Source organism: Sphaerodactylus townsendi, linkage group LG02, assembly GCF_021028975.2.
Source record: "Sphaerodactylus townsendi isolate TG3544 linkage group LG02, MPM_Stown_v2.3, whole genome shotgun sequence".
NCBI classification, from domain to species: Eukaryota; Metazoa; Chordata; class Lepidosauria; order Squamata; family Sphaerodactylidae; genus Sphaerodactylus; species Sphaerodactylus townsendi.
Window position 1 is genome coordinate 126744322 of NC_059426.1, and position 22808 is coordinate 126767129.

The window sequence follows — 22808 nt, forward strand, 5'->3', positions numbered from 1 at the left end:
TATATTTAACGTATGATATAAACCCTGCAGACAGCTACATGTTAATTTTGGTTGCTGATGTGCATATGTACTCTATTATGTTTTTTCCAGAGTTTTTGCTTTCTGGTGTGTTGGTCAGGCACTAGAGAGTGAAAGGAAGTCTTGGAGAGCAGGAAAAAAGTACATTTCCAGTGAAAGGCAAATGAAGAGTGTGGGGAAAGACACAAGCGCTCCAATTGCCTGCCTCTGCTCTGGTATATTAGGCAGCCAGTGCTCTTGGCTGTAAGCCCAGGCAGGGCTTTTGTAATCAAAACATGATCTTGTATGCTGTGCAACCAGTACTGAGAAAGGCCGACTGATGGCTCTCCTCTTGTAGCTCTGCTGTGGAATCCGCCGAGCTTCACCACTGATGTCCAAAATGCACCGATCTGTGAGTGCTGCCTTTGTTGTGACTGGGAGGGGTACGGGGGATTCGTTCCCGCATTCAGGAATGAAAAAAACTGACTTTTAAAGGGGAAAAATGTGTTGTCATTGTGGGGTATTTTGCTTTTGGCCACCAAACATGAATTTGAAAGATGTGGGAAGACAAAAAAAGCGTCTTTCATATAGCAGGTTTTGATGTGATTATCACCCCAGATCAAGCTGAATCAGAGGGAAGAGGGTGAGGAAGGGAATAAATACCAGAAAGCTGGGTAATGACAGACATTTCCCATGCCAAGGCAGGGAGAATGGAGCTGCATATGTCAGTGCAAAGACTGTTTATTAGAAAGTGTATGCATGGGCTTCCACAGAAAATTTCTGAGTTGGGGCCCCATCCTTACTTTCACTTCCTCTCCCACTCCCCAGCTTTTCTTTCGTACTCCCAAGTCTGGTTTCTCTCTGAAATCTTTTGTATTGCTGACTTTGAAAGCCGGCAGGGAAATGGTGTAAGCAGAGCCATACACTGTGAGAAAATAGTGCCCACCAAGACTGGCATAAAGTGTGGGATGCAATGGAAAATCTCCATTAAGCTTCCATTAATATCATCTCGTTTTGCTCCCGCCTCCCCCATTGTTTCCACTGCATTTTAATAAAGAAACAGAGCAGAGAATATCTGGCTCTCCTTCCCCTTCTTTTCCACTGGCCTCTCTGATCAGGCTCTGCTTTCTGATTCCCAGCCATTGCATGTTTGTGCTGCCAAAGCCATTTATAACACCCCAATCTAGTTGCCATGGCACACAAGGGGGGGGGTTATTCCCCGGAAGAACTTTACACCAGAGTAGGGGGTCAGAGAGTCACTTTCCATCCCAAGGGGGAGCAGTGCTGATTTTCTTTCTAGAGGCCTGGCGGTGGGAACATCCTTTTGTTAACTGACTGCAACGCAGCAGCAATAGACAAGAAGAAAAATGCTGAACACACTTCCACGGGCTGGCCACTGCACACAGCAGAGAATAGGCCTCAGGTCTCAAAAATGCTGCTTTGCAGTTCTGCTGAGTGAATTCAGTTGGACCTTTGTTGTTGCTGCTGTTCTTTTTTTCTAGGTGGAGTGTGTGTGAATATATAGAACCTAACTTCTATATGAGATTTGTTCTCTGGTCACAAATATTGGAGCTATTTCAATTAAAACCATAAAGGAGTCTAAATCAGCCATTATTTGCTAGAAGTTGATGGTATCAGTTGTACCACTACTAATATTCTACTAATACTGGTATTGTTGAAAGCTTTGGTGGGTCACACTTCTTTGGGTTAAGACAGAACAGTTTTTAGAAGAGTCCAGTGTTATTTATGAGAATATTTACCCCCTGCCTTTCACTTGTGGTTCACGTGACTTACAATTCCAGCATTAAAAACATGCAGTAACACTCTACCCCCTCCCCACTAAAATGCTTGCAGCCTAAATGCCATTAAAAGCCCACAAATAAACTCACCTTACAGCACCTCTTAAAAACTTTGAAGGATGGCACCCGCTAGGGTTGCCAAGTGTTAGAAGGAAAAAAGATCTTCTCCCTTTAATAAAGATGTTATTTGCCAGGTGCTGTTATTTGCCTTGAAGTCATGCAAACTTTAACTGCCCATCTCTGCACATCAAGCCTTTGTTAAAAGGGGCAGGATACTTTTTTCTACAGGCCTGTTGGCAATGCTAGCTGCCTCTCCACTTCCTCAGGACCCTGATCTACGAAGTGGGAGCCTAACTATATAGAAAGAGTGGGCTTTAGTAGATGCTGGAGGCTACCTAAAGTAGGGGAATAACTAGAAGGAGGCAACTCAAAGGCTACATTGGTGCACAGAGACATATAGGGTGAAGTGGTCTTTAAGGTATGTCCGTCCTAGGCCTTCTTTCATCTTAGGGCCACTGACTCTTTCATCTTAGGGCCCTTTTCTGTGCCTTGTAGTGGTTTACATGCCACAGCTATGACATATCTGCAGGCATCAGGCTAACCTTGTAAAACTTCTTCACGCAGTAATATTGATCTATGCTTCTGCACTAGCACACATCTGAATCAGCTTGTGCTACCAGCATAAATAGCAACGTTACATTGCTGCTGTGGGCCTTGTGAAGTTCTGTATCAATATTATTTTGGCAGTGCCATGGATCATGGCCAGGCCTCATGCTTTTCATTGTGTTCAAGCGAAACTACAGCAGACATGGCATCAACTGTCTTGGAGAATGCTGGATCACAGATAGATCCTCCTCACTGATTCAGGCTTTCCCCAAAGGCCTTTCACAGGATTCTGCAAGAGATCATGTGATACATGGAGATACAGAGCAGAACCTTTTCTTTTGCAATGCACACATGGTTACATCTGTGGATTTAGATGACTAAGACCTTCCTCTGCTGATCTGCCTTCTAGAAAGTACTAGGCCAGAGGTCTGCAACCTTTGGCTCTCCAGATGTTCATAGACTACAATTCCCATCAGCCCCTGCCAGCACAGCCAATTCACCATGCAGGCAGGGGCTGATGGAAATGTAGTCCATGAACATTTGGAGAGCCACAGGCTGCAGACTCCTGTACTAGGCTCTGGTGCTTCTTTGTTGACCATATCTAGTACAAGTTTATTTCTTCGGGTGCTTTGCTGGTGCATGTATTTTTACTGTTACTGGTTTTTTAAACCATTTTTATAACTACTGAAAGATTGTGTTAACCATTAGTTTGGGAATTGGGATTGTCAGTGTCCAGGTAGGGGTTGGAGATCTCCCAGAATTACATCTGCTCTCCAGACTACAAAGAAAAAATGGTTGCTTTGAAAGGTGGCTTCTATGACATTACAAAACAAAATCCCTCCTGCCTCACAGCATAGTTGGTGGGTAAGCATCATGTTCAAGATACTGACATCGGACAGCCCCCTACAGTTTTAGGATATACAAATACTGTTGTTGTCTGTATGCAGAATTCCCCTAGAATCTCCAGGGGGTTGTTTCCCAAACAGTTTCAAAAGGCTAATTTAAAACTGTATAAATATCCTGATCCAAAATTTAAGGACAAAATGAAGTAAAGTTCCTGCTTTGCAAGCAGGTGGTAAGGATAAGGCAGAATGGGTTTAGTCTCGGTATGCCTGCCTCAGAAACTGCCAGGCAAGATCATAAAACTGGTAGGATACGACCCTGTCAAGATGTGGATACAAAATTCAGGCTTGGTATTTGATACTTCAGAACACAAGAATTTATCCTGACACTATTATTTGAAGTTTGACAAGAATGTCCTTAGTGTGAGTGTGTACTTAATGTTTGGGGCCTCTTTGGGTTTCTGAGTCTTCCTTCATTCCTTCTTACTCCCTCTGCTTCAACAATAGATAACAAAGGCATCTCTGGCCTTCTCCACGGAAGGAGGGGTAACCAGATGGCTCCTTATCTTTCCCTAGCACTTGGGAAAGGACTTTCGTTTTCTCCTCACTTTTCCTGCTTTTACGTAGTTGGGGGCAGGGGAGGGAGTGGTCAACAGAGGTAATAAAGCTATGAATATTTGGGGGTGCTTTAGAATTGGCTTTGCAAAAGCCAGGGGTTCAGCGTTCATTTCAATAAAGGCTACTGTGTGATAAATCCCTAGACCTGACATTTTGGAAAGGATTGTGTTTGAACAAATGCCAGCATCTCAAACATCCTAAATATTACAAGCTGTCATAGGACAATCTGATATTAAATATAGACTCGATTATGTCATGCTCATATCATGGAATGACAAATCCTTATTCAAAACTGCATCACTTCTGAAAGTCATACTTTAAAAAAAGAAGTAACATTTTTGCCTTCAAAATCCAATATTAAAAAAAAACAGAGTCCAGTGAAACTGGGAAGTAGTGCCAATATAAGATTAATGGGGAGCTTCATTTTCCACTATGATTGCTGTTTCCTTAAGGTTCTTCTCATCCTAATGAGTGTTACTTAGTTTTTCAGGGCAGTGATACTTTAGATGATTTATTAACTGAGGCACACAAAAAGGTTTAGAAATGGGGAATCAAATGGTCTGGAACATCTTTCCTAACAAGGCAAGGTCACACAAAATAAGTATATCTATGTGAGGGCAGGGACATTATAGAATATATATTATATAGATTATATATATTTCTCTCCATCATATAAGAACAAGTCATCCAATCAAATAGATGGCTCAGGACAGAGAAAACAGTACTTCTTCACAGAAAGCATAATTAATGTAGTGATGACTTTAAAAGGGGATTAGACAAATTTATGGAGTACTAGTGGGGCTGGCCACGCGTTGCTGTGGCAATTGTCCTTCTCAACACAGTCCGCAAACCACACAGATGTCCATGCAGGTCCAATGATCCCCAGCATAGCCTTTTGGGGTGGTCAAATGGAATCCCTCTTTCCCTTTTCAATGCACATTGTTATATGGTGCTGTCTTGTTTTTTTAGTATAAGGTAACCCTTCCCATTCCACAACGGGACTGTCCAGAGTTTAAATCCTGCTGTCCAAGAGGCTGGTTGACATGCACAGTCCTGGCTTGGGTAAGGCAGAACTGGGGCAAGCAGGCCATTCCAGTCAGGCAGCAGAGGCAGGGTGGTGAGCCGCTCAGATTGAGGCCAGCTCCCTGGGTTCGTAAAGGGCCACGTGCAAAAGAAGCAGAGGCAGTAGTGTTGGTTCGCCCCCACCCCACGGATTTTCTTAGAAGAAAAAGGCAAACTCCAGCTCGCTTTTAGTAAAAGAGAGCTGTGGCGAATATGGGTGAGGAAGTGGGTAAGTGGTGGTTGGATGTGAGGGAGGGCAGAGTGAGGTGTGTGAGGATGAGCTGGATGTGTATTGTGTGGTAGCAGTGGGTGAGGCACAGAGAGTGAAAGTTACCTGCATGTGTGTGTGTGTGTGGGGGGGGGTGTGAACCCCACCTGATCGCCTCAATAACGGGCAAATTGTGTATGTGTGTTTCACTTCCACTTTCGTCAGATTACCTGCAACAGTATTAACTTTACTGTTTTCACCGCTCACCTCTGTTCATCTGCATGCAACATTCTAAGCTCCTCATACTCAAGCCCCCTCAGTAGGCCACAGACAGATAGGCTGCACGAACATTCTAAGGGTTATAGTTAAACAGAGGCAGCTTCATGGCCTGGTGCGCCAGGAAAAAGACATTTTACCTGGCTCAGGTATGGACTTTCGGTGATTTGAAGGTCCGATTACCTGCCCGCAACAGGGAGGGACGTCCTGTGAAAATTTTGGGGTGATCCGTCCAGCAGCTTCTGAGGGAGACCATCAGGGACAAACACACTGTTAGATTTTTATATATATAGATGTGGCTATTGCTTGTGATGGCTAAGTGAAACCTCCGTGTTCAGAGGCAGAATACTGTGAGCTATGCCTTATGCCTATGGGCCACTGTGGAAGCAGGTTGCTGAACTAGCTGGATATTTCTCTACATATTTTGGTGAGATATTCAGAACTTACTTTTTAATGAATACTGATCTTTGGGATTTTTTTCCATTGCTTTCCATTTGGTCCTCTGAGGTATCCAAGGCATTTCCAGGTAACACTTCATGTCTGAAGCACTTGGGCTAGGATTTGCATTTGGCCTAGCATTTCCGACTTCTTTAAGGTATTCTTTAGTGTATCACCCTGGTAGGAGATAAACCAATAGAAACTACTAGCAAGGTCTCTTTGTCCTTCTTTCTATTTGGAGATTTGGGTATTTGACATTTTCACTGTCCGTTTTTAAAAAAATGTATAATCTGTTAGAAAGCTTATTTTTAAGGTTTTTTAAAGGATAAATGCTTTAAATTAATCAAATAAAGAAGACAATATTCTATTGAAGTTTCTTCTTTTTTGTCTATAAATATTATTCCTGACTTGTTAAGATCAGCTTTGTTCAGTGTCTATTGATAAGTTGGCCACAACAGACTGTGAAATTAGAGTTCTCTTAGACTAGACCAGACCAAGCACATATCACCATCATTGTTACAGCAAAAAACAAAACAAAAAAACACCCCCATGCCTCTTATGGCTTTTAAAAGATCAATGCTGACATAAGTTTTTGTGTCCTAGAGCTTGTTTCATTGATGGACTCCTTTAATCCATCTGTCCCAATAAATGTGCTTGTCCTCAGGACGAGGTGGGGTGGGGGTGGTGGGGGAGGCGGGGTGGTGGGGGAGGCACGGAAGTCCTGCTTTATTGGTAGAAATTTACTGGTGGAGATTTTGTGTGGGATCCAACCCTATCACTACTACTCTTTTATGAAATTTGGATTCTATTTTAAGCATGCCTGCTTTTTTTTAAACAAGAAAGGTACTGCTTGTTTCTTGATCCATTTTAATTACTATTTCAACTCTGATGGTTCCAAGGGCCTTTCCTGTTTAAAATGTTAATTACTTATTTGTTTATTATATTTCCATAATGGGGATCCAAAGCGGGTTACAAATTAGAAAATATGAAAATGCTGCTTATGAAACTACTATTTAAATAAGCAAACAGTGAAGACAAGCAAACAATACAGTACAGTACATCACAGGCAGGTGCTGGTCTAGAGATCTACTGACCAGCTTCATTTAGGGTCTCAGGCTACAGGTCAAAGACCAAGAGTTCTTTGCCTTGTCCCTCTAACTACATACAGACTAAATATCTGAATCATGAAGAAGAAGAGTTTGAATTTATACCCCCACCTTCTCTATTGTAAGGAGTCTCAAGGTGGCTTACAAACTCCTTTCCCTTCCATTCCCCACAACAGACATTTTGTGAGGTAGGTGGGGCTGAGAGAGTTCTGACAGAGCTGTGACTAGCCCAAGGTCATCCAGCAGGATTCAAGTGTAGGAGAAGGGAAACAAATCCAGCTCATCAGATAAGAGTCTGCTATTCATGTATAAGAGAGGGGAATCAAAATGCTCCAGATTAGAGCCCATCACTCTTAACCACTGCACCATGCTGGTTCAAGGGGAAGAAAAGCTCAGCCCAGAGCTTATTCAGCTGCTACAAAGGTGTTCCCAACATTCCTCTTTCAGTTACGTTTCCAACTCCAGACTGGAAATTCTTGGATATTTGGGAGTAGAGTTTGGGAAACCCAGTGGGATATAATGCCATATAGTCCACCTTCCAAAGCTGCCACTTTCTTCAGTGAATGTTTCTCTAGTCTGGAGGACAGATGAAATTTGGGGAGATCATCAGGTTGGCAACCCTACTCCTCTGTAACAGGAATAGGTCATTGTTGTGAGTAAGGAGTGGACCATCTACCTTTGTATTTATCATGCTGTTGTGGAAACAAAGAGAATGAACAGTTTGCTGTATTATATGTCCATTAAAGTACTTTCTTTTGCAATATTAGGATGCCACTGTGGATGATGCAGTATTGCGGAAGAAAGAGCAGAAAGATGTTGAATTGGATAAGAAAATCATAGCTTTGCGTAAAAAGAATGAAGCTCTTATGAGAAGATACCAAGTAAGGCTGATTCTAGTTTGACTCTTGAATTTGTGGTTCCTCATAGTTCTGTTTCTGATCCTTCTTAAAAATTTGCAGCTTGATCTGCTAATTTTTTATTTGTTTGTTTTTAAAATATATATCACGTCTCTCCCACGTAAAGTGAGATGCAGTAGTCTGGATCAGCTTAAATTTACACTGGTGTGCATCGAAGTATCATCTTTGACCAAATTCACATTTTCAGGCTGTCTCCCACTGTTTGAGTATGTGGAAAACAGGAAGGCAGTTGTAAATATACTTTAATCAGAGTTCTGAATCTGATTATCAGACTCATAAAGACAATTCATGCTGAAAGTCTGATTTACAGCTGATCTTCAACCTTCCTGTGTTTTGCATTGCAAAATGTAAGCGTGGTCTTGGCTTAACCAGCATCACTATTTAGAAGCATATTTTCTGGTATATTTACTGCCAAGATTAGGTGGAAGTTGTTAATTCTAAGTTATGTAATACAGCCCTCTAAAAAACTGACAAAACATTTAAATGTATAGGGACAAACATTTGATTTCCTGACGCCTATGCACCCAGACTCATAGGATTCCCCCCACCCTGTTATCAGCCTTTTTTACGTCAATACTAGTGTCACCAGGATAGACTGGGAATAACATGAGGAACCTGGGGTGTCATTTTGCCAATAAATACCCAAAGAGTCATGAAAAGTTTTTTTTTAATTCGTGATCATGCATACAGACCATCTGTATCAAAGGGCCCAAGACACAGAAGGGAGTGTCTGCAAGCCGGCAGCTCTACTTTATGCTGGAACATTTACATGAGCCCTGCTCCTGAGTTGCTTCCAGGGCAGTGCAATTTAAACTTTTGAACTTAACCTAATTATTGACCTACTTTGTAATGTAGTCAGTGCTTACTTAAACCACAATACCTATCTGGTGGAAATTTTCAAAAAGTACTATTTTTGCAGAAACTTCCTGTCATAGTCTACAATAAGCATTACGCTGTTTCCCCCCCTCCCGCATAAGGCTGTTAAACTGTTAGTCTACAAAACCCACAAAGGACTATTTATATTTCAAAAGTTTCCAGTTTTCTAATCTGTTAGCTGGCTACTACCCTCAAAAAGGCAAAGGAATAATGGCTCCACAGGTATATTAATACACCTTTCTATGGCAGATAGGTTACACTAGTGATAACATCTTAAATAAGTATTTCACATCAGGTTCTGGAAAAGTTGATGTAAAGGAAATCAGCACAGCATATAAAACCACAAGAATGCCTTGCTGATAAGACAGGGAGAAAAATGCTACAGCCTTGGGAGTCAGAAGTGTATCAGTATCAGTACAGAGTGCTCTTTTTACTTTTGTGAGTGATCGTAGACAGAGTCGAGTTCTAGGAGCTGATGTCTGTTCGGTGAACCCCAGGAGTCAGTACTGTCTTCTGTGTTGTTTAATATCTGTGTGAATCTGCTGGGTGGGTTTTCCAGAACTTTGGAGTATGATGTCGTCAACATGCTAATGACGAGTCAACGCTACATTCATTGTATTCAAGAGCCAGCCAGTTGCAGTTCTCTCATCCATGCCCCAGAGCACAGGTGTCAAACTCGCAGCCCTCCAGATGTTATGGACTACAGTTCCCATCATCCCCGAGGGCCACGAGTTTGACACCTACCCTGTTTCCCCGAATATAAGACATCCCCTGAGAACAAGACGTAGTAGAGGTTTTGCTGAAGTGCTAAATATAAAGCATCCCCCAAAAGTAAGACGTAGCAAAGTTTTTGTTTGGAAGCATGCCTGTCGAGCGGAAAAATAAGACATCCCCTGAAAATAAGACATAGCGCATCTTTGGGAGCAAAAATTAGTATTAGACACTGTCTTATTTTCGGGGAAACACGGTATGTACTAGTGCTTTGCAGCTGTATTTGGATAAGTGAGATTTCATAGGCTACAGACAGGTCAAAGGGGTAAGAACTGAAAGGGGTTTGGAAGAACGCACTGAAGAAATTACTGTTGAAAACGTGGACTAGCGCGCAACGCGTTCTGCGAATGTGGCTGCTGTCGCCGTGGTGTCTTCATCCACTTGCTGGAGCTGCTGCTGTCTACTACCACGATTCGCTTTAATATTTTTGACTCATTGAACATTGGTGATACTGACTCTTTCAATTTATTGGAACGCAATATGAATGTTACAGGTTTCTTGCCTTATGTACAATGTTTATGAGATCTTATACAATGTTTATGAGAATTTGTTACTAAGTACTGTCCCATTACGCTTCTTAGGTTGCCTAAGTGCCCTCATTGTATGTTTTGTTATTACCTTTATATCCAGTTGCATATTACTTATAATATAATCACAATATATCTTTATGAATGGTGTATGACTTATCTATTGACTTTATACTCGAATTAATTGCATATACCAATTAGTTCATTGCCTTGTGTCACTATATATACAGTCCATGCTTCTTAGGCTTGGCTGGCCTCAGGATTTCTAGTAGGGGTTTGGAAGAGCCATAACTTCCCATGGTGGCCATAAATTTCTTTGAAAGCCTGTGGTCAAACAGATTTTGCAGGCTTTTGAAACAATACAGAACCCACCAAACCTGTTGAATGACGGTAACTAGATTTACATGCCTTGGATAATGAAACTTTCTTCCATTCTTTTTTAAAAAATTGAGAATTGGTGAAAGCTTTGATATTATGAAATCTTTTATATTATGAAATCTTGTGGTACTAGCCTGTTCCTGAGGCCCTTTCCGCATGGGAGGTATATGGCGCCCTGGGGACGGCAAAAACGCCGTCCCCAGGGAGCCATTCGCACAGGGGGGCGCAGCTGCTTCGCAGCCGCGCTGCCCTCGCACTGCCCGATCGGCGCGAAGCCGCCGTTTTCCGACCTCGCTTGGAAAGCGAGTTTTTTGGGAAATGGCGGCTTGGAGCCGCTGCCATGCGAACGGCAGCGGCTCCAAGGTGCCCTCCCCCCTTCCACCCTTCACTTACCTCGTCTCCGGCCGCTCGGCGTGTCGCCGAGGCCCGGGGACACGCCCCCTTCCCTGCAACTCTGGAGCAGTTGTGCAGGGCCGGGGGGGGGGCATGTCTCCAGGCCTCGGCGATGTGCCGGACAGCCAGAGACACGCCGGGTCGGCCGGGCGATGGCGTTTCACGGCGCCGTCTTCCCGGCTGTTTCTGGGACCGTTCATGCGAACGGTCCCAGGGGGGTTGGGTCGGCGTGGAATGCGCCGACCCAACCCCCATCGACGCCTTGCGGAAACGGTTTGAGAATGATAGTTTTCCAAAGTTTCCAATGTTACTTCTCCTTGCTTCAGCACATCAATTTGCTTTTTGGTTTTCAGCTTGTTTTAATGTTTTAATATGATCCGATACTAAATCTAGATGTCACTTTTTCAGGAAATAGAAGAGGACAGAAAGCGTGCAGAGCAGGAGGGAATGGCTGTCACCTCAAGGAGACCCAAGGCAGATAGCCTCACCATCACAATTACCAAAGCACATAATGTAAGCTTCCTTCCTTCCTTTCTTTTCTTCTGCAAAAGGGATTTCTGCATATTCCATTCATATGACGTTGGACCTCTGAGTCAAGACCGATCATGAGACTTGGTTGGAATAGATGTATAGAGCAGTCCAGCTGCTCTCAGGATTCATGCAAACACAAACAAGGATGCATATCCATTCTCAAATGTGCAAGACAGGAAACTATGTACATGGAAGAAATCTATTTTGCAAAAAAAAAGTCTTGTGCCTAATGTTTCTGTTAGAATCTAAAGAAGAAAATTAAGAAACCGCTTGTAGTCTTGCCCACGAGGCCCCAATGAAGAGACGAGACGCGGAGATTTCATCTGGTGGAGAGAGCCAGCTGCAGGAAGTGCGGGATCCCGTGATCCTGGCAACTCTGCCGTGCGCTCGCCCTTCACACCTTTTATTGGGGTTTCAATGGGGGCGTGTAAGGGGGTCGGGCAGGCGGGAGAACGGGAGGTCGGGAGATCGGGAGAGCAGGAGATCATCATGTGATGCATGATCTCATCGGGCTGCTACGTGCGGGAGGAAGCATCCGTGTCTGGGTCTAATCTTCACCTGAGGGCAGGGGCCCTTTTGTCCCTTTGTATGGGACACCTGGTGACCGCGAGTCAGGCAGTTCATGACCTGTGACTCATGGGGGAGCGGGGGTTGGGGGAGCGTGTGCGCCCGGAAGGCTGTAGCCGGCACCGGCATGCCTGGCGCTCCTTCTACGGTTCTGCTGGGTTCGCGGGCTCACCCCTACACCACATATCTCATGACTGTAGGATTGTCAACATCCTGGGGAAAAATCTGTCTCTTAAGAGAAATGGGGCGTGGAAATGGGCAGGTAAAGCTTTTTATGGCATGGAGGTTTTAAAAAAATATGTGATCAATAACCTCCCTTTCAGTCTCCATTAAGGGTGTAGGGCATTTTTTTTCTCCAGGTTGCTGGTGAACCCACAGCTTGGCATTAAGGGAAGGGCCATAGCTCAGTGGTAGAACATCTGCTTTGAATGCAGGTTCCATTTCTGGCATCTTTAGTTAAAAAGGACCAGGTAATAGGTGTTGTGAAAGACGGCTACCTGAGACCATGAAGAACCACTACAAAACAGAGCAGGCAATACAGGCCTTGAGAGGCAGATAGTCAGGAGTGGAGCTAAGCTATTTATTGTGTCTCCTTTTAAATGCACCACAAAGCACTGTTCCAGGGTCTATGCAACAGTAAAAGTTAATTCACTGCATTACGCAGACCACATAACACTACTTCTTTTCTTCACAGAGGAATGCCTGCTTTTGGCTAGGGCTGCCAGGCCCCAGCCGGTAGCATTTAGGGGGTTGGAACTGGCATGCTTGCTGGGACGTTTTCACTGTAAGTGACGTGATGTGTGGCTCTAAGGCTGATTCCGCATGGGCCAAAAACATCAGTGTGAAAACGGTGTGAAAATGGTGTAAAAGGGTTTAAAATGGTGTAAAAGGGTTTATACTGTTTTCACACCGTTTTCACACCACTGTTTTTGGCCCATGCGGAATCAGCCTAGGATTTACAAAAAGCACGTCATGACATCATCCTGGTTTTCACCAGAAATGACATTTATACACTCACACAAAGCCAGTGAATGCCCTCCCACTAGTGCTTCAAGTAACAAGCAGGATTGGCAACCATATCTGGAGCACTGTACTTATATATTATTCCAGAGGTATAATAGTTGCTATAAGTGACTTTTACCTCTGTGTTAATATAGCCACTGGAAGTTCCCTGTTCTGGATCCTGCAAAGCATTAGAAAAAATACATTTTAAAATTATCTGGTCACTTGTGATGATCCCAGCTGAGGCACCCTTTCAAAGACATGGATATTGAAGGCAAAATGTTATCCCTCTTTTGAATCTCATGGTTTCCCAGGTTAGGATATTAAGCAGGAGTGCCTGAGAACAGCCCCAAATATTTTAATGGGTAATTCAAACAAAACAAAGGCTTAGCGTCACTGAATTGGACTTTACTGTAAGCAACTGCGCAATAAACTTTTAGCAGCTATATCTCCTCCCTTAGTTCTCTGATGTCTGCTCTGAAGTTGTATTTGCATTTAATTATACTAACCAAAAATAATCTTCACTGCAGCTCCCTCTGTTGGTCAAGATAATTATTAATATATCTAATTCTCAACATGATCTTATCTGTGGATCAGTAGTCAAAACAGACCTTTCTACAAATCTGAAAATGCCCCAGGTTTGCAGAAAAAGCTGAAATTATGAAAAAAAATTACATTGGGAGAGTTAATCCCTCCAAAAATAATAATCTGTACCTTTCAGATTGCTGTAGTAAAGAGGAGTGGTCATTGGAACAAACTTTTTGTGTACAAAAGTTTAATACAAACCAAAGGTTCCTGCCATATGTTAAGGTCTTGCCAGCTCCATAGCTTATGAGTGGGCAAAAAGTAAATCATGGTCAACTGCAACTGATAGAGCAGTAGATCAGCTAGTGCCTCTTGGTTTTATTTTTGTGAAGAGTACCCAATCCTATGCAGCCTTACTCAGAAATATGTTTCACTGAGTTCAAATGGGGCTTACTCCCTGCCAAGAATTGCAGTCTCGGTGGAATTTGCTCTGATCTAGCAGATTGCTTCTTAGGTGTTTAAGTACATATTCAAGACCCCTTAATAGAGATAATGTACAACATAATTAGTGAAAATTTCTGAATACGCATATGCTCTCTTTAAATTTAAAATGCCTTGAGATCAAGGGGGTTCTGATAAAGAAAAAAAAGCAAGAGTATCTACTTCTGCCTTATGTAATTTATCCCTGGGCATTAAAATTGCACACAATTATGATTCTATCAGTTTCAAATCCTTTCACATTTTAGTCAAAGGTCAGATTGGTAAGTGTGTGGTGTAATTTTCCCAGATTTATGGGGTGCTGTGGAAAGAGACCAAGTATTTCTCTGGAAAGGTACTGAGAAAACGAGTGCTGTTAGTCTCCGGTGACACTGTCATAGTTTTGCATCTTCTTTGGTTATAAATGCAAAAAAACATAAACATGGCAACGAACTGATAATCTTTTCCATTTTTAGGAGAAAAGAGTAGTGAATGAGAAATGGGGAAACAGCTGCTCTGCTGCCTCAAGCTTTGGGATTGGTAGTGAGGAGGAGGAAGATGGTGAGGAAGCAGATCATTTGTTTACATTCAGGATGGGGAAGAGGATGCAGCTGGCAGTAACCATGGACAATAAAGCTAAGGTGAGTCTATAGAGCATTTCTGATGACACTCTGGAGCCATTGCACAGAGGTGCCAAAGAAGGAACCCAACAGTCTCATCCAAAGCGGGGGGGGGGGGGGTTCTGCCTGTGGGAGTGGTGCATGGCTGCACCAGCCACTGTGGCCTACGCTGGTGCTGGGAAGCCATGGCAGACACCACACAAGCATCCCAGCACCCCTGTTGCCACTGATGCCATAACAGAGGTGGCCTGGGGACATGATTGGGGAGGAGCCAACATTAATCAGCTTCCTTCCAGCCATTTGCCACCTTACTGTGACGGTCAGTACTTTAGATTTAAGCCACTGAAAAGGTAGCGTAAATTTACTGAGCCCCACGGGGGCTTCTTGGCGGTGGGGAGGGTTTTTTTGTTTACAAGCTTTCCCATGCCGCCAGGTAGCCTCCATGGGAAGGGCAGGGTGGCAGGGCTGCCGCAGTATGGCCGCCTGGCCCTGTAGATGGGGCTGCCCGATGGTTTTCAGAAGTGCTATTATTTTGTCACTGCTTATATTAATATAAGATACATATTTAATTTAATAGTGTTTCTGTTCAACATTCCCTCTCTTGTTTAGGCACCACAAACTCAAGAAAGATGTTGAAAAGTTCAGTCTTTGTGGCTTAATGCCACAAAGCATTCTCCAACTGTCATGTCTGTCTTTCTTCAGCAGTTGTCAGCAGTTTGATGTCTATTAAAACTTCCTTGGCTGAGCAATTCACAGAAGTTATACAGTCTGGTACCTATCTCAGAATATGATGACATTTTCAAAAATCGTTCTTTTGTGGAATTTAGTCTTTGTGATTTCAATGAAAGAATGTGAAAGTACCAGATGTGGCTAGATAGGCAGAAGAAACTAGATAGGCTATCAGAGCCCAAAACATCCTTATTTGTCTAGCTCTTTCTTTTCTCAGTGAACTGCAGAGTCTACTTGGTCTTCCTCTTACACACTCACTGAAGGCATAATTTTCAAAACTTTCTCCTTTTAATGACTTTCTCCTTTTAATTTTATATTGTTCTTGTTACTGAGGAATTGATGGCTATCCAGTATGTACCATAGAAAGGCAAGGAACTAGGACTTATTATGCATGTGTGGTCTGCCCTACAATTAGCATATGTTTCTTTCGGGGTTGATTTCCAGTTGTGCACAGGTTTTACCCACCACTACAGTTATGATGCAGGAGATCCCAAAAGTCCCATGGTCTTGAAGAGCAGGCAAAGCTCAGATTTTCCCTTTGCTCCAAAAGGAAAGCAAAGGAGATGGCGCTGTGTTTCCCTCTCTTCAGATTTTCTTGTTCCTCCCTGCATTCTCCCCATCCCTCATCCAAGTTCCACCAGTTTCAGAGCGATCAAAGGGCTTTTTTTGTTTTAATGCCAACTTCCTTTCCCTTATTCCTTTTTGCTCTTCCCTTCCCTCCACCCCCCCTCCCCCTTAGCTTTATTTGGTTTTCAGCACCTTGGACTGACATGCCAAGCATTTATTGTATTTTAATATTATGTACTTGCTGTAAACACCTGAGCCCATATGGGGAAGGGCAGCATATAAACCCATAAACAAACAAATGTGCTGATAAATTAAATCTGTTTCAGAGTAAGTTCTCTGGGTCCAGCATTTGGACATGGCCCACCCACCCTAACAGGGGAGGGGGAGCGGGAGGGTGGCATGCAAGGGAAGGGGAGGGAGGAGTGGCATGCAATGGAGGGGGAGGGGCCCCGGCATCTGGACATGGCCCGCCCACCCTAACGGAGGGAGGGAGGAGAAGGGGAGGGAGGGGTGGCATGCAAGGGAAGGGGAGGGAGGGGAGGGAGGGAGGGGTGGCATGCAAGGGAGGGGAGTGAGGGGGAGTATATTGTCTATTCTAGATCATTTAACAAATCTGGATTATGAAATTATTTAACAAAACTGGATTATGAAATTAGAAATTATGAATAATTTAACAAAACTGGATTATGAAATTAGAAAACAATCCAATAAGCACAACACATTGTATATAGTGAAGATGATTTCACTAATATAAACTACAATTTTATTTGCATTATCAGCTTTTGGACTGTGAACTTTATGGAACTGTAATCACTATACAACATGCAGGCATTAGCTACTGAGGGATCATTATCCTATCAAATCCCACAATTCACAGAAAAGCCATTTGCTCTCAGATTATGAGAGCAAGTCTTTTATTGCCAGACCTGATCTTGATTTCTTTCCAGCCATTCCAGAAAGCTCTCTAGACTTCTTGGGGGTGGGGACAGTTCAATGAAGACAGCTGCTCTATTCACATTGGGAATCAAAACTGCACATATTATTAGGCAGTGTTGACATGTGAGCAGAGAACTGTACAGAATATTTTATGATCATCTTAAACAAAGTGATATCAGATTCTTGACTTGAGAACTGATACATCAAAGGCTGGAAAGAGCCCAAGAAATATGATTAATGCATAAAAGCCACAGTAGTGTGGAAGTTTACAATAAAAGCCTTTTCAGTTCCTAGCCTTTAAAAAAATCTTTCTACCAGTACTAATACAGGTGCTACATGTCAGAAGCTGCTTGAGTTTTCACTCTGATTATAATCTTGATCATTATTGGGCCAGTCTACAGTATGACAGATTCTTTACAATCCTTTTCCTGTTTATTTTGATGATGTTTCATTATTAGAGTGCCAGTGTTCTTCTGTTCCTTGGTACAGAGGCGTTCCTCCCATTGGGCAAAGTGGGCAGTTGCCCAGCGTGCCCCCTTGTGGGGGGTGCAAAAACTGCAGGTTCGTTTGTGGGATTTTTTGTATTTTCAGTGTTTTTCTGTTTTTGGCCTGCAGGGGGCGCAGATTTTGGGCTAGCAGCACCAAAATTTCAGGGATTTTTTGGGAGACTCTCCTGATAATATCACCCAGGTTTGGTGAGGTTTGGTTTAGGGAGTCCAAAGTTATGGACTCCCAAAAGGAGTGCCCCCATCCTCCGTTGTTTCCAATGGGAGCTAATAGGAGATGGGGGCTACACCTTTGAGGGTCCATAACTTTGGACCCTCAGAACCAAACTTCACCAAACCTGGGTGATATCATCAGTAGGGTCTCACAAAGATACTCTGAAATTTTTGGTGCTGCTATCTTAATAATTGCACCCCTGACAGCAGGCACCCCCTAAATTTCCCCAGATTTTCCTTTTAAATCCACCCCTTCCTGCCAATGCTTGTTTTCTTTCTTTCTTTTATTCTCTCCATGCCTAATAAAGGTTATTGTTATTATTATTAAATCCACCCCCTCCGGCATGGATTTAAAGGGAGAATCTGAGGTCCCCAGTTTAAACATTGAAAGTGATGCTGTTTCAGGGTGGGGGATAATCCACCCTAAAACAGCATCACTTTCCATGTTGTTTAAACTGGGGACCCCAGATTCTCCCTTTGGCGGCTTTAAAAGGAGAATCTGGGCTCCCTATTTTAAACACCACTGAAAATAATGCTGTTTGGGGGTGGATTCCAGCATCACTTGTTTAAACTAGGGAGCCCAAATTCTCCTTGTAAATCCATCTTACAGGGAGAATCTGGGGTCCCCAGTTTAAATAACATTGAAAGTGATGCTGTTTTCCCCAATTGGGGGGACTGGATACAACACCATAAGATGTTTTCATAGCAGTAATAAAACATTTTGAAAGCATTTTGAAAATGCTTCCCAAAAATTATTTCTGCTGTGTGGCATGGCCCATTGCTGTGTTCAGATTTGTGAGTTGGGGGATGTTCTATAATGTGATGGTGACCTTGAAACAGCCTGGTGGAAAAAATCATTGTTTGGTCATGGGAGAGGGTGGCTGCCTGGGGGGGGGGGAGGCATCAGACTCAGGTTTTGCCCAGGGCTCCAGTTTGTCTAGGTCTGCCACTGCCTTGGTACTTATTGTAATAGGTATGTTGAATCATCTGCGACAAAACCTGTGCACAATCCCTGGAAGTGAGTCCCATTGAGATATGCAAAACGGTCATTGGATCAGGATATACCAGTGCAGCTACAAGCAGACAAACATTTTTTTCGTGCAATCTACCATTAATATAGGTGTGAAAAGGAGGTTCAGTTTGTATCTTGGTAGCAGTCCTAAGCAGGGTTACTCAGATCTCCCAATTTTATCCAATTGGGCTTCCTCATGGGAAAACGTTCTTAGGATTGCATGCTATGTCCTGCCTCCACTTGGCTGCAACTGTATTGTTCTAATGATATGACCTTACTTCCTTAGAGGTACCTATTTATGTACAATTGATTGGATTGGAGCTCTATGCTGCAGTCTCCCTTTTTCTGGCTGTGCTTATTATCTGATGCCTTCTCCTGGAGCTTTTGTTATTGTTGTTTCAGGTTGAGTTTGCAATATTTCACTCATGCCTCCATTTCCCTAGAGCAGAACTGAGTGTTATGAGAAACATAGCCTACAAAATCAATTAAACTCCCATTTCAGCCATCTAAACCCAGTGAGATTTGCAATTGTTCATAATGACATGCACACCATTTCTTCTACATCTTGCTTACTCAGATCTGTTTCAGCCAGAAAAACAATTCCTGTGAGGAGAAATGACTTGGTCTGAAAGCAGGCTGTTTCTTCTATGGGAATTGCTGTAGTTGATCTTTATTCCATCAGAGATTTGGAGTAAGGAAAATTATGCAATAAAACAATAGCTTCCTACAAAATTTAAGAATTGATACATCCATTGTTTAAAAACAGAGATGAAATGCAAAGATTAAAACAGGAAGTGTAAAAAGAAACAATCAGTGAAAACCTGCCCAAATTGAATTTGGTGTCTGCTGTTTTTCCAGACCTACTTTCCAGACTTACTTAGCAGCACATGCCCATGCTCATGGTAAAGATGTACCTATCTATGTGAATGGTAACTACTCATGTCTTTGGATGATGACATTTGTCTTTTCTAGGGAAAACGGATTGTTAGTGAAAAATGGGGATCAGAGTGTTTTGGGAGCCCAGGGGAGACCCCAGATATCAGCGAGGAAGAGATGGATCAGCTAGTAGCTTTCCGTAGAGGAAGAAGAATGCAGATTGCTATTACTATGGACAACAAAAGCAAGGTGAGGGTGTTCCAAAATAGCTGCTTTCTGGGGCTCCAGTTCTCCATTTAAGCATTCTAATTAGAAACAGCTTTCTAATGTCATGTAACAATGGTATTGGCAGCTCTTGAACGTAATAGGAAGTGAAACGTCATTTAGAAATGGTGTATCAGTAACCTCATTTTATGAGTTCTGTGGGACAGAACTTGGAAGGAGTTTGCAACAACTAAAATTTCAAACAAAATTGTTTACTTTTCCTTAACGTATAACACTTATCAACATTAACATTTAACATAACAATTCAAGGTCCTGTTTAAGTTTCATTTCAAGTCCTTCTAATTACAGTCCAGTAATGCCACGTCCATTTCTTCCTGCAAGTGGGTGGCTCATGAAGACTCCAGCTGCTTGGGGTACTGGATTTGAGATGACGAAGAACTCTCACCAATTACACGCACGAAACCCTGAAACAATAAATTCTAATGTATTGTTGAAGGCTTTCATGGCTGGACTCAACTGGTTGTTGTGGGCTTTCCGGGCTGTGTGGCCATGGTCTGGTAGATCTTGTTCCTAACATTTCACCTGCATCTGTGGCGGGCATCTTCAGAGGTTTATAACAGAGAGAAGTGTGTTACACTCTATGTCAAGTGAGAAGGGATTGTTTAGTGGGCTGTATATTGTCAATGTCCCAGGGTGGGGAACCAATCAGTAAGTGTTTGGGTGGAACTTGCTATGCAAAGGTGTGGTTGACTGCATTGTATTGTGCATGGGGTTTTCAGTCTATTTACATGCATATTCACAGTTGCATTCCTTGCAATAGCAGCAATATTAGTGAATACAGATCTTGAGTCTGGATGGAGTTCATTGTCCATGAACCTAGCATGCCCTTGGCCTTTGATTCTTCTGTTTTTAAGTACTGGTAGCCAAGTTTTGTTAATTCTCAGAGTCTCTTCCTTCTTATTGAAGTTGTCTTGGTGTTTGTGGATTTCAATAGCCTCCCTTTGTAGTCTGACATAGTAACTGTCCAAGTTTCCAGAATTTCAGTGTTTTCAAATAAAATATTATGTCCAGTTTTGTTTAGAGCATGTTCTGCTACTACAGATTTTTTGGGATGGTTAAGCCGACAGTGTCTTTCATGCTCTTTAATACTAGTCTGAATGCTGCATTTTGTAGTCTCAATGTAGACCTTTCCACAGCTGCAGGATATGCGATAGACTCCTGCAGAAGTGAGGGGGTCTCCCTTTGCTGAGTGTAGAATCTGCTGTATTTTTCTGGTAGGTTTGAAGATTGTTTGTAGGTTATGTTTTTTCATCAGTTTCCGTATTCGATCTGTGATTCACTTGATGTATGGTAGAAATATTTTTCCTGTGGTGGGCTGTTTCTCCTCAGTCCTGTGGGTTTTTCGTGGTCTTCTTCTGCTCTTCTGATTTCTGTTGTGGAGTAGCCATTTGCCTGTACAGCCCAGTCTAGATTATTGATTTCATCAGGGAGGAGGTGAGGTTCACAGATTTGTTTTGTACGATCTGTCAAAGTTTTGATTATATCTCTTTTTTGTTGTGGGTGGTGGAGTTTTTATGTAGATACCAGTCTATGTCTGTTGGTTTTCTGCATACTCTGTGGCCCAATTGATGGTTGGGTTCGCAAAAGTCCAAGACATCTAAAAAAGGCAGATTTCCTTCTTTTTCAGTTTCCATGGTAAATTGGATGTTTGGGTGGATGCCATTAAGGTGGCCCAGAAAATTCAGCAGGGACAATGATTACTATGAACAGACAGGTGGGGTAGCCATGGGAAGCACCCTCAGCCCAGTGATAGCCAATTTTCACATGGAACATTTCGAGAAACAAGCCCTCGAAACAACACCCAGAAAACCCACAACTTGGTTTCAAGTATGTGGATGATACTTTTACAATCTGGAGCCATGGCAAGGAAGAACTGCTGAATTTTCTGGATCACCTTATTGGCATCCACCCAAACATCCAATTTACCATCAGTCTCCACCTCTTTCTGGGTCATTCCATTCTGAACATAGGGGTTACATCTCCTGCTCCTGAACTGTAATGGTCCATCTGCTTCTCCTACCACCAGCAGACTGAAACTGAAGTTCCACTTACTGCAGTGGACAGAGATGACTACAGATTATTGCAGACTAAACTAGAGCACATGAATGGAAAATACCTGTCATTCTCAGATGTAATGAAAAGAATACAAAAACATAAGTCTAGCTAAGTTGCAATACAAGACAGTTACTTTAGATGGAGTAAACACATCCCCAAACTCCCTCTTTCCCCTTGTTTCTTACAAAATGAACCTCTACCCTAGTTTTTGCTATGTTTGACAGCACTGACACTTGTATGTTTGATTGCATCACTGAGAATATCAAACCTACAGTAACACCGTACCTGGGATTGCCAGGTCCCTCCCTTACCTCCCTCTTGTGTCCCACCCCTGAACTCGGCCCTGGGACTGAGCCCTTCCTTGGCGGCTGCCCTTAAAGCCCAGCTTGCCTTCCCACCCCCTCTCTAGCTTTAGGGCAGAAGGGGTTGTCCTTACCATTGGGCCTACTGGCCATGCCTCCCAGGTGTTTCCCGCCACCATCACTACTGCTCCTGGCAAGCAGGCGCCTGGCCTCCTTTCCAGCCTGCTGCAGGTTTTGCAGCCTGCCTTGCTTTGTGCTGCCAGTAAGCCACCCCTGAGGTTCCCAATTTGTGCTCTTCCGGCTGGCCCTCCTCCCAGGCCTGGCTCGTCTTCAGCTCGCCAGCGTCCTGGGTGATCTCGTGGTGCAGCAAGGCTGGCTGCCCACCTGTCTGCTGGCTTGGTGGCATGTCCTGTGCACCCTAGCACAAAACTCCAAACCAACTGGGCAAGGGGTCACATGTAGATTTTAAATAACATTGGGAAAAGGATTGCCCCTTGAGACTTCCCACAATCTATGAGCCTCCAAGAGGACAATTTCCCCCCAAGTGCCATCTTTGTCCCCGATCCCAGAGGAATGAGGTCAGCCATTGCAAGGCTTTTCCCCAGACTTTGGAAGCAGCAAGGCGGAGGGTCTAAATGTCATGATGGACCATATCAAACACTACTGTAAGATAAGAAGGATCCCGGTGATGTATCACGAAGAAGCTACACTACCCATTTTATTATAACTGCAAAAAGTATTCCCAAAAAATGAACTAAAAAGTGCTAAAAGGAAACTGCTAAGTGGCTGAA

General features: G+C 43.2%; 1 protein-coding gene across 2 annotated transcripts in view; it reads left to right on the top strand.

Annotated features, from left to right (window-relative positions):
* Positions 1-314: 314 nt before the first annotated feature.
* Positions 315-22808, top strand: part of CCDC9B (coiled-coil domain containing 9B) — a 90799-nt gene continuing 68305 nt past the window's right edge. Inside the window, exons 1-5 of one of the 2 annotated variants that reach the window (XM_048484266.1) lie at positions 315-409; positions 7720-7833; positions 11223-11327; positions 14393-14557; positions 19472-19624. In XM_048484266.1, the coding sequence (XP_048340223.1) occupies positions 389-409; positions 7720-7833; positions 11223-11327; positions 14393-14557; positions 19472-19624 (558 nt within the window). In that variant the 5' untranslated portion in view covers positions 315-388. The remainder of the gene's footprint in view (positions 410-7719; positions 7834-11222; positions 11328-14392; positions 14558-19471; positions 19625-22808) is intronic. The other variant, XM_048484267.1, reaches the window with a different exon arrangement.